Here is an 18962-nt window from a genome sequence, read left to right on the forward strand (position 1 = left end):
CAGGACTCAAACCCGAGCCTTTTGCTTACAAAGCAACAATATTAACATTTTGCCATCAGGAGAGGCTTCACATTTTATCAGGACTCAAACCCAGAGGCCTCCTGATTGCAAGGCAATAAAAACCATGGGGCTATGCACCACACTCCACTGGGCCTCAGAACCCAGTAACTATAAGCTTTATATTAATATACATGGCAGAATCAATCTGAGCTACACTAAAATTCAATTCCTGGGATTTTGACAGAAAAAACACACTATAAGCAATAAGATCATATGGGAACTTGGCATAATTTTAAGTATAAGCAAATCTGTCTGAGAGGCTTTCACCCTTTCTACACTAGAATTCAAAATTCTTAAAATTAAGAGCATATCACACTGGAAGAATTGGGGTATAGGCCCCTCTTGGCATTGTCTTAAGTATGGGTAAATCTATCTGTTGAGCCCTCGCCTTTTCTACACTAGAAACTCAGAATTTCTTAAAAATCAGAGCATATCACACCTGAAGAATTGGGGTATAGGCCTCTCTTGGCTTTGTTTTAAGTGTAAGCAAATCTGATTGTTCAATCAAATAGCCTCGCCTTTTCTACACTTAAAAGTTGCGCTGTCCGTACCGTAAACCCCACTACTAGAGAAACATGTTGATTGCTGTAACATAATATAACAATGCATCAGTTGAGAAGATAAGACACGACCATTTCAAGAAAACCAGTTGATGCATCAAAACTGCATTTTTGATTGTATTTTTAAAATATAATGGGGATCTATTATTGAAAATTACTGTTATATTGTTTTAAAGGAGAAAGGGGTAAAAATTAACCCTGGCAGGGATGAGAATTTACCTTTGTTGCTTCGGTCTACTGTGGATTGATGTGTCCCTTGACATCCTCCCCCTTAATTGACATCGTGCTGAAACTTACAGAACAATAGCTTTTAATTTCGTTACCTATAAAAAGGTGACAGTTTACAGTTACCGTCACGCGAAGAAAATAACAATTAGACGTTACACGTTTAAAATCAAATCATCTTTTAATTTCAGAGTTAAATAACCATGAACCGTAACTTTTATAACACATAGCATTAACAACTTTTGATTTTTTTTAAAGCATAACAAATCAAAAGGTAGAGGATGATTCTGTAACAAATCGATCGTTTTGGTTGTGTATTCACAAACTCATCGGTACGAACCACTGCAGGGCAACTTTCGATAATAGATACTCACTTCTCAGTCTCGTAACCTTCCAATGTTTCCTTTTATTTTTTAGATTTTGAAGATGGGTAATAGCCTACTGCGAACCTCAGATTACGGCAGAATCAGCTCATGTGAAGCTTGCGACATTTTCTTAAAAATTGGTAAGAATTTTAAATATGAAGCATGTTAGGCATGTGCATGATTATGATTGTATGATTTAGTACTATTTTTTTAGTAGCATCTTCGTAATTGTTTTGACGATTTAGTGAGAATTTAAATATATTTATTATGTACTGATAGATGTTATTTTATTTCACATAGCAATGCCAAAGTTAACCGTTCCGAGAAAGTTGGACACAGACACACACACGCACTCACATAGACTACATACGCACATACTGAGATGAATTTAATGAACGGAATTACGAAGAATGGCCCGTATTTTCGCTAAATGTATCTTAACTTATCCAAGTAGATAAAGGAGAAACTGAAAACTTTGTTCTAACCTGCAAAAACGCTACTTTTTCTGTAACAATTTCATTTTGGAGCAGTAAAATTTTGCAAAATTTCTATAGGGGCTGGTTTCCGGCAAGCTCATGCTTGGCTACGCCAACAGAGTAAGTAGCAGTACGGCTAAACAAAGGCGCCCGTACATTATTTCCATTTGCACCAACTGTTGCCTAACAACAATGCTTCCTGATGCCGTTACCTGAACCCATACAAGTCCACTTGTGGATCGTTTTTTAGACATGACAGGAGTACAGAAAGGAAACCCAACTCGAGGTAGGGTAAAGAACCCACCTGTTGGACAGACTAGGAAGTCCTCTGCGTCATCTGATAGCCGTACGTCAAGCGAGTCCACTCGTCCACCATCAAAATCGCCCTCGCGTAGAAAAGGTAATCTGTAATTAAAGAATTAAGAAATTATATTATGATGGCATTACAAATGATAATTTTACATAATTTTGTGTGGGCGCTCGTTCCAATTAATTATAAAAACATGTGAACAAATGTAAAGGATGAACATGGAAAAGTTTTGAGGAATAAGGGCTTAAATTCACGGTATGAATTAACCGGGGGGGGGGGTAAATAATTAATAGTGACATTTGTAACAAATATTTCCATTAGATTTTAAAACGTAAGCTTCTTCTTGAAGCGAGTATTGCTTTGTTCTTTCAAATGCCTGCACCAACCTATTTGTTATCGTCGGTTAAAAAAAAAAGAGATTTATTAATAACTTTTATGCAAAATGTTTACAAGACAAGAAATACTATTATTGTAAAGCTTCTCAATTCGAAAATTCGAAATTATAACATTATATTCTTACACATAAACACGGAATTGGAGAACTGTTCTCAGCAATTCGCATATGTAAAGGTGCATCAACTGTAATTTAAATGTTTGTTCTATAAAAAACAGTTGGAAAGTTTCAGATGGGACAAGACGTGTAACTCTACTAATAACATCGTGTGGTCAATACTGAGTGGCATAGAATGTGTACACAAGTTTAGAAGTTAGTGGCCACTTGGCGGCCATTACGAAAGTTCGTCTTCTTAGAGTCCACTTCGATTTTCTTGAACGGAAAGGTCCAGCTAGGCTATCTGTAACTTTTGAAACACAGGGACTAAAATTAGGTTGACCAGACGTACTGATTTTCGCAGGACAGTCCTTTTCTTTCAGGGTTATGTCCTGCAGTCTGCGATGCTACTCCAAAAAAACAAATAAGTCCTACTTTTCAACAGCGTCCTGCAAAATGTTCTGCAAAATATCCAGACAAATTGTTTACCTCTGTGAAACTGTTAGTGCCTTTTAAATAAATAGAATTGTTAGTTTGCAAAGAAATACTTGTAGATCTAAAAACATTTACGATCGTTTTGCTCGCGAATTTAGTCTTACTGTAAGGCTTATATTTATGGCTTACAAGCAGATATTCCATGAAGTCTGTTCATAATATGTAAGGTGCCGAGTGGTGACTAAAAGTATATGCAGGGGCGTTTTGAAAATTGAAAATAGACCAATTCTGGGGATTTGCGTGTTTGATGCGTTGATGAGATGATTACTATAGCTGCGGCAAGAGACAAATATATTCTCAGTATTGATTAATATTTTAATATTATTTCACAGTGTATATGGATGTTTTATGGTAAGAAAGTAAGGAAACAGAAAAAAAACAGTAAGAACTAGAGAGATAGGAAGGTTAATCTGTAAAATCAAAAAGATAAACAAAAGGAGGAACGAAAAGAGAGAAATGCAAAAGGAAATACAAAGGGAACACCTCCGTGGCGGAGTGGTTGAACGCTAGGACGGCAGGTTTCCTAGAATCGAATCCCAGCCCAGGCATGGATGTTCCTTGTGAGTGTCCATTCATGAATTTAATCATATCATCACTCACATTCATTGTTACAATTAGCCAAAAGTGACAGAAAAGCGAAGTTAAATAACAAAAAAAACAATCAAATCAAGAAGAAAACAGATGAAAGAGTCAAAGAGAATTGTGTAATATATCAGGAGACATGTAAGCAGCATGATCTTTCCTTTGCCAAAGAAGGGGGCGGGGTTTACTTGACACTGTGCTCTTTTAGTCATAGTTGCACCCCCCCCCCCTCGTACGCATCCATGGATGTCCTGCTTTTCTGTTCAGAAAATCTGGTCATCCTACTAAAATACATAAGAAAAACCAATTAAAAATTGTGAATAAAATTGTTGATTTCAATAAGAATGTGATAGTAATTCTGGAGTTAGCAATTTAATTGCTTAGGGGTTTGCAACCTGGCTGCCTTTGGCATGGCAACGTGGCTTCCTTGAAGACGCCAAGACGAAGCAAACTCGGCATGTCTAATCACTTATACACAAGGACCTAGTATTCTCCCTTCGTCCGTAACCTAGGACCATGTGTCATAGTGAGTTCGTCCAGGTCTTGGACCTAGCATATCCCTACTGGCAAAGGTGATCATGGAACATATAAAAAGAACTAGAATTTCACGAGGAAATGATTGATCGAATCAGCGAATTTTACGTCACTTTTCTGCCTCTTTGGGCAAATCGCGACGATGAGGATGATTGCCACGGAGGTCGGCACGAGGGAATAACTTTCACGACTTGAAGAGTTCGGATGCTCATACATACATGGAAATCGAATAAATCCCATACAGAATACACGAGAGAGTTTTATTTACGTAACGTATAATGTGTCCTCCTCCGTAGTCGAGCGGGTTAAGGCGTTCACTCGTCTTGAGATCGTTCGCTGCGGGACGGCGTAGGTTCGAATCCGGCTCTGGTCGGAATTTATTCGGCCTACGTATAGGACCGGTGGCAACCCACCATCGTGAGGAAATTGGGAAGCTCCGAGTGAGTGAGCGTAACCCGATCGAGAAGACCTGCAACGGCTGGGGGCTCGTCGGGCTGATCCCCCGACACTCCAATACTGGTCTAAGATCTCCACGCTATAACAGGTGACGTGTGGGAGGGAGACCAGCAGTCGGTAGGTAAGCCAAGGACCTCATCGGGCTGTAGAGCTATGGGTTATTATTATTATAACGTATAATGTAACGTAACCAGTGACGGCGATTAGGTGCCCCCACTTTTCTCCACTTTTGCCCCAGCACTATGATAAATCTTACCTACAAATAGAAATAAACTGTATACCCCCCCCCCCCAGTTTTGGAACCAAATCGCCGCCACTGAACATAACTTAGACATTGCGTGCTGTCTGCAAAATGCAAGGTACTGAAACATTTCATAAAAGCACTCACTCTTTGTACAATGAGAACTCCAGACTAGTAAGTTTTTTCAAAATGTAAGTACTGCTGGATGAAAAATACCTATAATTCAGAAAAACAAGCAGTGGGTCAGTGAATGCTGGGAAAAAATAAAAGTAAAGTGCTCCCCTGTGCATTGCACCACGCCACGAGGACGTATAGCGGGTGAGGAGTTATGGTCCCACACTTCCTTGATCACGGCCGATGGTGGGGGTCAATGTGATCAGCACAGCGCCCCTGGCCGCTTTCCCCACAGAGTTTACTCCAGGTACCCACTTTATACGACTCTGGGCGAGAGGTGGGGGGTCGGAGCCGCTTGATGGTAACACTACTACTACAGATGAAAAAAATACCGATTTTCCGCCGCCAGGGATCGAACCCGGGTCTCTCGCATTGTAGTCAGACGCCCTAACGACTGAGCTCCCGCTGGGAAAATATAATGTGAGAAATTGAATGATCTTAATATTTGAATGAAAAATCTTAATATTTTCCTCTAGTTATCGTTTCTATCACTACTACGTCTTTGAATAACCTAACTCTCTAGTCTTCTTAAAACCGAAGGTTCATGGCTGCAGCAACACAGGCCTTCCATCTGTCTCTATCCTGAGCAAGATCTATATATTCTTTTCCATCCCTCCCGATTTCCTTTAGGTCCATATCAACGTTATCCCTCCATCTTCGTCTTGGTCTTCCTACTGGTCTCTTACCATCAGGTTTCCCAACAACAATCCTGTGAACTCTTGTTTCCTTTCCCATTCGTGCCACATGGCCTGCCCACCTAAGTCTTCTTAATTTAATTATTCTAATAATATCTGGACATGAATACAAATTATGTAGTTCTAAATTATGGAACCTTATCCACTCACCTGTCTCCTCGTCCCTTTTAGGTCCAAATATTTTCCTAACGATCTTATTTTCAAATACTCTCAATTTATGTTTCTCTTTCAATGTGAGGGACCAAGTTTCGCATCCATATAAGACTACAGGCAAAATTACTGTTTTGTATATTTTAACTTTTAGTTTCTTAGGTGACAATAGTTTGTGAAGAGAAAAGTAACATGCATTTCCTGAATTAAGCCTGCTTTTTATTTTCTCTTTAATATCATTTTCATTTGTTAGTAGTACTCCTAAGTACTTGAATTTGGAAACTGGTTCAAACGAGTTGTTATCAATAATTAGATTTTGATTATTACCTAACACTTGGTTTCGACCTATAAGCATATATTTAGTTTTCTCTTTGCTTTCTTCCAAACCTATCTCTTTAGTTGCTTTGAAAAATATTTTAGCATTATTTTTAAATAATGATAATAATAATGTACATTCATCTGCCACCAAAAGAGAGCTGGTTTCCTCCCCCCCCCCTCAAAGCAAAAAATTTAATTCGCACACTGATCATACACTCAAAAAAACAACTTTCGTTCCTAACTGTACGACAAATGCACCTATTCTGAGGTACAAACATGTTCAATTCAATTTTGTCAGTTCTCTGCCCGGTCTGGCGTAGGACCTCAAGCGAGAATTCTGGGAAGCGATTGTAAATAAACATGAGACGAGGCCACGGAGGAGCTCTCGGGTGGAAAAGGAAGGAGATGAGTTCTTGCGAGGATATTAACGGGAAAAGTTTTTGCAGTGAACAGAAAGATACAACATTGAAAAGGTTCCTGGAAAATGATGGGAGAAAGGAAAGATGGAAGGTTGATTGAATATGTGCCTTGCAGGCTCGGATCTCAAGGTCACCGAGAGAAAATCATCTCAAAGACCAAGAACACCTGAAAACTGGATAATAAAGTAAAGTGTAAGAGAATGGAGGTTTCGAAATAGGTTGAGAAAGAGATGAAAGAATGAGAATAGGTGAAAAGTCTCTATTCGTTTTACAGCCGGCTCGATGGCTGGGAGCGTTAAGTGATCGATTTGGTTTATTTTCTTCGATTTTCTACCACTTTTGGCTAATCGAAAAGATGAGGATGAGTGATGATATGATGAAGGGACGCTCACAAAGAACACCGATGCCGAGCCCGGGATTCGAATCCGGGACACCAGCCGTCGTAGCCACTGTGCTAACCACTTCGGTCGGCTGAACCGATCGACCACTGATACAACACGCAAATGTCCAAAAGACATCCATTGGATACATCTTGGATATGCATGTCGGAGCTTCTGGATATCCATGAATATCCAATAGGCATCCATAGGATGACCCTTGGATATTAATTTATCCGCATACATGATATCCAGGGGATATCCAGAAAATGATATGTTATGCACGTTTCTGGCTAATTTTTGGACATTAATGCATATTTCGAATGCAAGTGTGACATTATCTGGACGTTATGCTTTAATTTAGACTTTTTATACGCACCTACCTACTTCTGATATTGTATGCTTAAAAAAACACATTTTATAACCACATTTGCATCTTATCTGCACAACTGAAATAACTTTTTGTTAGTTTGTAATATTTTTCTAATGTTATTGGGATGTAAAAAGGATGTTTCCTGGGTGTTCTGTGCATGTGAAAAGAATGTTTTCTTGACTAGATTGGAACTTATTCTGGATATTCTAGCATAATACGGATATAACATGCAAGTTTTTTGATTACATAAAAACATTATCAGGGCACTTTAGACGTGGATTGAATGGTTTGTACTTTTTGATGTTTTCTAGACTATATTGTTATTTCCTAATGATATTTTTAGACATAAAACTGTATATTTTGTGTAAATTCTTGTAACATGCACTCCTCTCTCTCTGTATCTCACTCACTCACACACACACACACACACACACACACACACACACAAAACATTAGGCGAAACTGCAAGGACCTGTTGTTAGACAAGGCTTATAACGCAGGGACAAAGAGTGGAGAAAGTGGGGTTTGGACAACAGTCTTCTTAATCGCCGCCACTGCACCACGGTATTAGTGTAACATAGAATTGAGAATTTTCCAATTTCAATACGCAAGTCTCTTCCTCGATGTTTTACCGAAATACCAGTATTTATAAAACTCACCCTCAACGAAATTTTCTTCCCATTAAATTTGTTGTGTTACAACAACAATCAACATTTTACAACAAGAAACCAGTCTATTTTTAGCAGTGAAGTGCAAAGGGTAAACAAGGGAAGAAGGTTTATTATTGTTCTCCTTGCAGTAAAGAGGTGGTCATCGGCAAAGTGAACATTAAAAAGACATTAAAAATGGAGAAAGGAAAGTGTTACTCTATTTAAACCTAAAATTATTTTGTATGCTGAGGAATTTTGAAACTGTGAAACTGGTTCACCTCTTCCCTACATCATATATTCCTAGTGATGGCGAAAGTACCGGTAATGACATTCAAAAAGCGACTGCTTAAAATTGCATGTGCTGTTATTGTTCAATAGTAAATGCTAATGGCAATTTGTTAACGGTAAATGTAACGCCAATGTAAATGCAATACTACGGCCAGGCATGGAGGCAGGGAAAGGGTTCGTGGGGTTGAAGCCCGCCAGAAATCCTACAAATATCCAATTTAAATTGTGTTTAGTAGTAATTAATTTTACTTCATTGGCAGGATTAAACATCTTGTATATTAAGCTGCAATATACTGAAAAAAATCATCTTCAGGGTTTCTACTCCCCATTTTTTTCGCCTTTAGATGACGACTGCTGATAAAGGATGAGCCCCTTCCTGAAATAAATTTCTGGCTACGTGCCCGATTACGGCAGTGTTCTAATAAAATAAAGGTATTATGTACTACACTTGCGCTTTTAAATTCGATGGCGTCATCGATTTTAAGAAATACGGTATTGTAATTGCAAAGAATCAACGTGTATTGTAATCATCATTGCCAGTGTTTTAAATACATTTTAGAAAGTAGCTAATATCCACGATGATGGTATGATGGAGGGACATTCACAATGAACACCAATGCCCAGGGCGGATTCGAACGTGGGACCTCTAGCGTCGTAGTCAGGGCCGGATATACCTCTATGCCGCCCCTAGGCCAAACAAGCTCTGCCGCCCCCATACCGTTTATCAAGAATGAAAAAATCATTATTTTCTGTATTACTATTTTTACTATTAACGGCATGCAGTATTAATTAAATGATAGTTACATACAAAAAATGTAACAAAGCGATATGACATAAATTATATAAATTACATTTTAACATTTACCTTGTTTTTCAGAGAAGACTCTTATTTTTACTTTATTGGAACGAAGACAAGCCGATGTTGTCTTTCAAAAGCAAGTGGCAGGCTCCACGTTCTTGCCGCAATTGCCGACCCGGCTCAGCACAAATACTGTACATTCGAAACAACAACGTCGGTAATTAAAACAACAAATTAGTAAACTAGTTCCGAGCCCTGCTAACCTATCTCTCTTAAGAAATATTCTTCGATAACTTATATTTACAATACAACTACATTGTCATTCCATTCGTATGTCCGGAGAAAAAAAGAGGCAATCTGAGAATTAGATATTCCTTATAAATTTAAAACAATCGTGCCGTCCCTACCAAAGTGCCGCTCTAGACCCAGGCCTATGAGGCCTATTGGGAAATCCGGGCCTGGTCATAGTGTGTACTAACCACTCCGTCACGACTCTGGCTGAATTAGGTGGCGAAACTTGCAACAAGTATTTCAGTAAAAGTTAAGTCAATGGGCCCAGGTTAATGGTTACATGAAAATTCTCCAAATGCTTTTCACATGGTTAAATATTTGTTCAAAAGAAAAGCTCAGAACACAGACAATTTTTGCAGTGTGTGGGAGACATGAAGAATGAACAATATTTCGTAGTGACGGTTGGCTCACCGAGGCATCGTTTCGATGGTACCAATTTTAAAAAATGACTACTTTTAAAGCAACAAAACGGAACATTAAAATTTTTCCGAAGGTTAAACGGGACAAGATGGGATGGCAAAATGTACACATTTTAATAATAATGACCGTTATAAAAACGATTTCGTCATAAATACTTAAGCTTGAAAACTAATTAAATAAATAAAAAATATTATTTCATATGGAACAATGTAAATTCGCTGCAGCATCAAAATTCAATGAAAAGTAAACAAAAGATAATTATGATGGGGAATGCTTTTGGATATGATAAAAAATTGCTAATTTGGCAGATAAAATAATAGTTTTGTAATTAAATATAATGGACGTCCCACCAGTGGCACATCGGAAATGAACGAAACAATTATCTAGAAACTATTATTATCCACCCTAGTTCTTGTTTTATCCCATCAACATTTCTCCTTATTGCTCTTAGGCAGTGGCGGCGATTAGAGGACGAGGGGCAGTTGCTCCTCACTATATGTGATCTTAATGCTAAGCCTTTTGTTTACCAAGAGGAAGCAAACTGTCCTTGTCCCCTTCCCCAAGTTTTGGCATCCAAATAGAAATAGGAGAAACAAAACAAGGTAAAATCGCCGCCACTGTTCTTACGTAATAACCAGAGCTAGGAATTTTAGGTGCAAAAAAGGTGCCATTTTTTGTACAAAAAAGGTGCTAAAATAGGTGCAAATTTTCAGATTTGTGAGCAGTGCATACATATATGATTCAACTTGTCTGGATAAACACAGAATATTCTCTGGTTTTAAATCGTTTATATAACTAAGCAAAGAAAATTCTCTGATACATTAAAAAGCGACATAAAGGAAAACATGCTTCTTCTTACTTGCTTAGAATTAGTCATCTAGAAAACTGTTAAAATAGACAACATTCAAAATTTCTATGTTCTTCTGAGTGAGGCTACATCTGCAGTCACTAAGCAGATACTTGTAAGTTGAAAAAGAACGTTCAACGTCAACAGACACAAGTGGTGCGTATTTTGTTTTCAACCAGTAATCCACATCCTTGTTGGTTGCGACTTCTTGAACATCAGAGTTTTTGGCTAAACTTTGTTCTAACTTCTCTTTCCCGACCCCTTGCAGCTCTCGTTGCACATCCATCAAAACAGCCCATTGTGCTTCCTTTTCAGGACACTGCTCCTCCAGTTTTGTGATTGCAGTAGTAAGGAAAGAGAAGCCATGTACAATATAGAGTTCATCTTGCAATTCCTGTTTAAGTTCAAGTTTTTTGGCTTTTTCTACAGCTGAGGAATCACCAGGCAAAGCATCTAAAAATTTCGATATTGTATGGAAATTATTGCAAATAAACACTGCAGCTTTTAACCATGTACCCCATCTAGTGAGGATGGGAGAGGGTGGTAGTGGAAGTTCCGTAATTTCTACGTACTTCTGTATTCTAGAAGGAGCCTTTTTCAGTATTTTCTTAATGCTAGAAACAAATTCGTTCACATATGTATATTCATCTTTAAGAGCTTCACAAACTCGATGCAAAGCATGAACAATGCAAGTCACATGTTTTAAGTTAGGATACATATTCTTCAGATTAGAAAATGCAGTTAACATGTAAGATGCTTGATTTGTAAGAACTAACCACACTCTATCATATTTTATGCCCTCCGGCCACAATACAAAACATGCATCATTGAAACTTTGCATTACACTTGCATTATCTGTTTTGCCGAGAAAATAAGTTTTTAAAAGCATGGGTTTCACTCGATGTCCATTGAGAGGTGATACTAAAATGTTCAAAACGTACCTGTTTTGCCTATCTGTGGTTTCATCTAGTATGAAATACACTGGATGGTCAGCTACTACTTGCCTGATCTGCGAGATTTTAGCTTTATAAAGAGGTTGAAGGTAAGATTTCCTTAAGGTGCTCTCATCTGGAACTGACTTCCCAGTATATTTTTGGAAATATGATTTCATGACAGGATTGTTAAGTTTCGAAAGAGGTATTCCACACGCTATAAATGTTCTTGCTGTCTCACTGAAAAATTCATTTGTATTTCTGGAACTCTTAAGATGCAAGCACCTCACCAATGAATTGCTGTCGCTTCCCACCTTAACCATCTCGTAGTTCTTTATTCCTGACGTGCTTTCCACTTTGTAGATGCTGCACAACCCGACTGCGTTGGTGTTTGTCATCAACAGCAATAGAAATATCACACACATCACACCTCAGAACAGATCCATCACTATGAATGTCATCACCGCTTAACTGTTTAACAATGTCCTGCAGTTTTCCAACATTTACTTTATGTTTTGGCATGGTGAACAAGCAAATCCGATGCATCGATCAGTCGATCACAGACTGCAGTTACCTTGCTCGCTGAGACGGGAGAAGGGAATGAAAACAAAACAGCTTTCTACAACAATTCGTAAACAATACAGCATAGGACAAAAAGAGCACAACTTCTAGCAATTGTAACGCGTCATTGTTGGCACTGTTTAAAGTCCGCGCGCTTATACTACATTAACGTCCAAGAACTGAAGAAAGCCGATTCATTGTTTTGCGGTAAACAAGAATCACGTGCCAAGAAGCAGTGCCTTGAATGTGGGTGGGGTTAAATAGCGTGCAAGTTGTATTTAAAAAAATGATAAAGATGCAAAAAGGGCGAAAAGGTGCAAAAGGTTCTGAGATTGTGAAAAAGGTGCAAAAAGGTGCAACCGAAACACCATACGTGCTTATTTTGGGGATGAGTCACTTTTTTGCCCATTTTCACACAAAAAAATTTAAGGTGCAGCACCTAAAATTCCTAGCTCTGGTAATAACTAATAATACGATCGATTGATTTATTTGGTTTACTTTACTTCGCTTTTCTACCACTTTTGGCTAATCGTGAAGATGAGGATGAGTGATGATATGATGAAGAGACACTCACAAAGAATAACCATGCCCAGGCCGGGATTCGAACCCGGAAGGACAATAATACGATACAATAATTGTTGAATAGCTATAAACATGTTGAAATCGTAATTGTACAGAACACCAGCCTACTTCAGACTACGGAACAAAAATCTCTGAACTTTTCAGATCTCTGAAAAACTTGGGTTATGTGCGCCGAGTATATTGTAAGCGCCACGACTCGCTCCCATCTACAGTCAGCCCTGCATTTGCGAACATATTAAATTATGAAATGTGACTGTCTCTATCAATGAAATATTCCTGCATGTGACTGTAACATGGAAATATTCCCGCCCTCTCACTAATTTCTCTAGAATTGTTACTGGTGCACATACAACAAATATCAAATTATCCACAAATATTATCATGGCAGCTTCCTGTCGTGCCTCTAATAGTAGTGTTTCATTATTTTCCTTTGACCACGGATAATATTTGTTATATAAATTACGATAGTGTTGTTCGACAAGTATATGTAACCCATTCAACAGTACAGTGGCAACTTATTCGGCGACGAAAATGCTTTGCTTACCAGACGCAGAACAAACGCTTTTCCAGAAAATCAGATTTTTCCCCCTATGAAAACACCAATCAATTCTTTTAATTGTAAATGGTGGGTTACTTTTCTACTAAATAATTAAATGAAGATGCATGGAAGCAGGAGTGCGCATTCCCCCAAATCATATCATTCGCGCCCTCAAACCATATCGTAATTCCCACACAGTATTAAATTACATCATGTCTACCGAAAGTAACTTTTTTCTTAGCTTTACTGAACACTATACTTGATCTGCCCCTCCTCCCTAAACAGGGTACCCATCACTCAAAACCACCCCATAAATCGTTGATCATAATCGAGAATATCGCTTGTCTTGTAATGCATCTATAGTGTAAAAACTTCACATTCACCTAATTAAAGCGCCAAACACGCATCCTATACGGCATACGCTTTTAGAAGGAACATGAGTTCAGCCAATACGCAGCCAGTGCTGTCGCGCTGTTGCCAAACCAACTGCTAGCGGAAGGAAAACACAGATAATTCGCTGTGTCCAATATTCAGCTTTTTATGGGTATAATGCATGCACGTGATATTTGAGTACAATGAAATATATAGTGAAGAATTCTACACAGCATATAAGAGAAACTCATACCTGAAAGAAGTTCGAAGGTATTTATTATAGAGGAACTGCAAGGTTATCATCATCGCTCTCGTTTCTGTTTTCTGGCACAGGAGATTTGAATAGGGGTTCGCCGATTTCTGTGGTAGATACTTTACCCTGTTTTATAATGCGCAACACAGTATGCACACATACACCACACGCTTTAGCCGTAAGTTCTCGACTCTGAGAAGACACTGTTTTAGCACACACGTCTTGCGAACGCCAATTCCTTGAAGTAAGAATAAGCTTTAAAACTAAGATTTCTGTCTTGTGAACGTAATACGAGTATTTACCCTTGGTGCCTGTACTACTGGTACGTACTAGGTTTCGAGAGCGACATTATTAATTTGATTTGATTTGCTTTATTTTACTTTGCTTTTCTGTCACTTTTGGCAAATTGCGAACATGGGAATGAGTGATGATATAATGAAATGGATGAAGGGACGTTCATAAACAACCATGTTCAGGCCAGGATTCGAACCCGGGACTCCTGGCGTCGTAGAGCGATATGCTAACCACTCCACAATGGCTCTGGCGCAACATTATAAAATAACACTCACGCAACACACACACTATTGCACAACTATCGAGCATAAGGTCTGTATTGCACATCGCGCTACTACGCCAGGGGTCCCGGGTTCGAATCCAGACCCGGGCATGGATATTTGTGAGTGTCCATTCATCAATTTCATCATATCATCACTCATCCCTATCTTCGTAAATTAGCCAAAAGTGTCAGAAAAAGCGAAGTAAAATAAATCAATCAATAAGGGCTGTATTGAATCCTCTCACAACTGTTCTTCATGCCTTACGAGTAAAATTATCTTACACCGCCCTTGTTATGAAAACGCTGAACTCAAAACTTACCCAGACTCGCAATGTTTGTGAACACACAAGACAATGAAAGGTCATTGTGCATATTCAGCCGAATTTGACACCCATAGCTTTACCAAGACACAACAACTCATAGAGGTCAACACTGTGGCAACGAAAAAACAACAGACGGAACACGGAAGGAAAACGAAACAGTCATTGTGTGTGTGTTTGTGTAGAGACGTGTTGTTTCCCGTGTTTCTTCGACGGAAATTCATGGAACTTGGACAGTCAGGTTCAAAATGTCGTGCCCATCTTATGATGAACCTTAAAGTGGCGAGTTTTATGAAAACTTGCGCGTAAGAAAAATACAGAACACGGCGTATAACTCGCGCGCCGCAGTTTCCTAACTGTACAACGTTGCACTCCTACCATTGGCTGGTCGCCACACACACCCTCTGCGTGGCTCCGCCCGATATCGCTTCTAAAACCGTGCGTCGTATAGCAACATATGATTGCGAGCGAAACGAGCAAGAAATTTTTTACATGCATTTCTTTGCAGGCTTTCAAGAATATTAATTTAACAGGATGTCAATACTTTCTTAGTCTTTTCCAGCTTCTCCTTTGGCACGTTCGGGGTCGAAAACGTGTGGATACCATATCGCTAAATACAGTCTCCAAAATTTAATGTTCGAACTCTCTCCACTACAGAAATCCCTTGTCAATCTAAGATTTAGCACTTTATCAAGAGCTTTCTATCTCCCCCTTTAAATTTAAAACTCAATCAATTTTAGACTTACTGTTGATATTGAAGTGTGGATATTGCCTCCTCCAAAAAAATTAATTCTCAGTCTCGACACCAGAATTTCCGCAACAGTCTAAGACAATACCAATACACAAGAATTGGATATCCCGTCAATTTAATGCTCAATCCCACTCTAACTAAAATACCCGCCATAATCTAAGACCTAGAGTTGGATACTGTCCCCCAAAAAATTTAATTCAGAATTCCCCCCAGAGCCCACATGTCAATTAAGGCCTAATATGTAAAAGTTGGATATCTCCCCCTCTTCCCACCACCACCTCCGATAATACCCTTAAACACTTTATTTTCTTACACCTTAAAAACATCCTTATATTTTTGGAAGAAGATATGTATAAATGTTGAATTTTATAAAATTTCAAGGGAAAAAATCCCCCCAAAAAAGTCTCCATGGCGCAGCGCCATAATCCCCCCCCCCCTGTGGGCACCCCTGCATGGAAGACTAGTCCTATTAACCAACGGCGTTTAACTGAAATAGTGCTTTTGCCACTTTGTGCTTGTTATAACATTTAAGTGACTGTTACATTTCTATTTCTTGAGTAAAGTCCGTGCTTTAATACATGATTGCGGGTATCAGACAGTTGCCTGTAAACCACTCAGGCATTTTAGACCTAAAAAATGAAATTATTATAATTTAAAAATCAACTTATCGAACTTGACGTGATATGTCTAAAAAAATCTTTATTTTGTTGGGGAACATTTGAACCTTTTAAATGCGAGTTCAAAACGCCACAGGGAGACCAGCTGCTTATTGATCAGGACATGTTAAGTTGCACTGTCTATTCGCAGTTTTGAATCTCCTGCTTGATCAGTTCTAACTATTGAGTTTTAGCATAATCTACGTTTTTCTCATTTTACCTTCTGTATTCTCATGGGAGGGTATACACTGTTAAATTACATTGGCCAGGACAAATCCTATCCATTTCGTCTGCCACATGCAGACCGCTGTGTTCACTTCTCAGGCCCAACAGGTGCGACCAATCATTGAACCATTGAACCGCTTCCTTGAACCCAATGATGCGAATAATTAAAAGCTAAATGTTAATTATATGTCACAAAATAAAGATAGTTGGGCAATTTTCTGTAATTAAGGAGTTCAACTTTGATTCAGAAACAGCAAGGAAGCACGAGGAGCAAGAAATTAAACTGCAAGCTGGGAACTATATTGTGTCGTGGTTGCTTTTTGTGATTAGGACGAGCTCCGACGCCATCTTTACAAGCAGACGGTTTTCGCCTAGAGTATTTGGTATGCTGGTGAATGGCGTTGGAGTGAAGTTGAAGTGCACGGTGTTTGAGTGAGTGATGTGAAGTGCTGCAAATCGAAATATTAATTGTGCGAAAGTGATTGTAATGTTATTGGAACAAATATTGCAGTATTGCATGTAAATTGGAATATTTTGCTTGCTTCTGCCCAGTACAGAACAAAATACTTTGCGAGTTCGGCTTCGAGTGTCGGACTTCATGCATAAGTGAATGTTCAGTGGTTTGAAGATATATTCTGCCGAAGGTGCAGTGAATGCACATTAAAATATGAGTCAAAGTAATTTGTCACGATATACGGTTCCTGATGAGTTACGGGATATGCTGTTGGAATTTACCATAAGTTATTTACTAGAACAGCCACCTGATGTAGTAGACTATGCTGTTGAATTTTTCACGAAGCTACGTGAAAATAGACAAGCCATAAAATATAATAGTACAACTGCAGTGTCACCTACCGAATCTGTAATCTCTGTAGAAGAAGGTGAGATTGATGTAATTTTTGTGAAAGTGCTGTTGGCCCTTTTCCCCCTGCTACTTTCAGGGTAGTGTATTTTGGTTTTGCATGACTCGATTGTTCTGGTTCACACTCATCACAGGTAAAAATAAATAGCGTTTTATATGTATTTTCATGTACCGGATTGAAGGTATTGAATAAGTAGGAGCCTAAGTGGTTCCCATAAAGTAAGTACGATAACTACCCTGTGCAGGCGGCCTTTTAAGCATTTTACCGTCAGAACTATCGTGTTCTGCATTATTCTGAATGTTCACAATGAAGTACCTTGAGCGGGTTTTCTTCCCAGTATGTTGTATTGTGCTCACCCCCTCCCCCATATAACTAGGCCCAACATGCTGGTTAGGTGAGAGATTACTGTCACACATATTTAAGCAGGGAAAGGGGGTCTCAGACCCTCCACCTATATTAGAACCAAGCACTGCTTTAATCCTAACTGAACATTTCCCTGTTAATGACACTTAGATGGGGTTGAAAGGTCTGGTTGTAAAGTTATAAGGTGAGAATTGGCAATATAGAGAAAGTCTGTAATTTTGTTAATTTTCGGTATACTAACTAATTTTGGCCTCCTAATCACGAATCTGTTGTAAAAAACCGGGGGTCACGTCTGGAAATTGTACATTTTGATGAAACATTGTTCGTTAGCCTCAAAAACCATCCACGGGTAGCCCCACAAATCATTGACGTTAGCCCCAAAAACCATCCACGGGTAGCCCCATGAACCATTCACACGAGGTTAGGTTAGGTTCCATTAGCATTCATTTCACCCCTAAATTGATCGAAAAAATTGGGTTCATACTAAAATTGAATATCATAAATCATTTTCTTGTAAAACAAAGGCGGTGTTGGAAACCATGACCAGAGATTACATATATATATATATAAATTCAATCGGCTTTTATTCAAATTTCCAGACGTGACCCCCGGTTATTTACAACAGATACATGATTAGGAGGCCAAAATTAGTTAGTATACTGAAAATTAACAAAATTGGAGACTCCAGTTATAATTTTGTTTATGCTGTGCTTATTTTATCTACTTCAGGGTAAATTAAGTAGATACATTATGTCCGGTATGACTTAAGATGACTGGACCCCTCTCCAATTTTTTTCATATTTGACATACATACTAATTGAGTCCTGCTAATGACTAATCTGAAGTTAAAATTTGTCTGAAACGTCTAGAAATTGCAAAATAATGGCGAACCATTGATGATAGCCCCACAAACCATTGACATGTGGTTAGGGTAATTTCGGTTAGTTTAGGCAAACATAGTTAAAATTTGGTGTCATGGTAGTATCAGGAATATATCTATTTCCTTGTGAAACAAAAAAGGCCCAAGTTCCTTTTGTTTTATTGTGATTTCATCATGCAACGAATGCAATTTTTACATGGTTAGGCAGGTTAGGTTTGGTTCCCTTAGCATTAAAATAAAGTCCCTAAATGCATTCTACTAAGGGTCCGATTTACTTCTACATTCATTCCCATGCTTCTACGATATTTACTGTCTGTTGTAGACTGAGAATATCTTGTCCATGAGAAGTGCGTAAGGTAATTTTCAAGTTGTTTTTTTTTTTCAACGTAAATTACTTTTTTCGAGTCCAAACAGCGCTCATTACTTTAGGAAAGGTTCAAGTTTCGTGTGACAGTGATTTTCAAAATTTTACGATAATTAGTCTTTGTGTTAGGAGAAATCATAAAACAATCGGA

The 18962-nt window shown here is 38.5% G+C and overlaps 1 protein-coding gene across 2 annotated transcripts in view; it reads left to right on the forward strand.

Annotated features, from left to right (window-relative positions):
• The first annotated feature begins 1892 nt into the window (after nucleotides 1-1892).
• Pka-R2 (cAMP-dependent protein kinase type II regulatory subunit) overlaps nucleotides 1893-18962 on the forward strand; it is a 38980-nt gene continuing 21910 nt past the window's right edge. Inside the window, exon 1 of one of the 2 annotated variants that reach the window (XM_083132164.1) lies at nucleotides 1893-2086. In XM_083132164.1, coding sequence (XP_082988290.1) covers nucleotides 1939-2086 — 148 coding nt within the window. In that variant the 5' untranslated portion in view covers nucleotides 1893-1938. Of the gene's footprint in view, nucleotides 2087-16675; nucleotides 17223-18962 lie in introns of those variants that run through there. The other variant, XM_083132156.1, reaches the window with a different exon arrangement.

The sequence above is a fragment of the Lepisma saccharinum genome, chromosome 1 (genome assembly GCF_977018435.1).
Source record: "Lepisma saccharinum chromosome 1, izLepSacc3.1, whole genome shotgun sequence".
NCBI lineage: Eukaryota > Metazoa > Arthropoda > Insecta > Zygentoma > Lepismatidae > Lepisma > Lepisma saccharinum.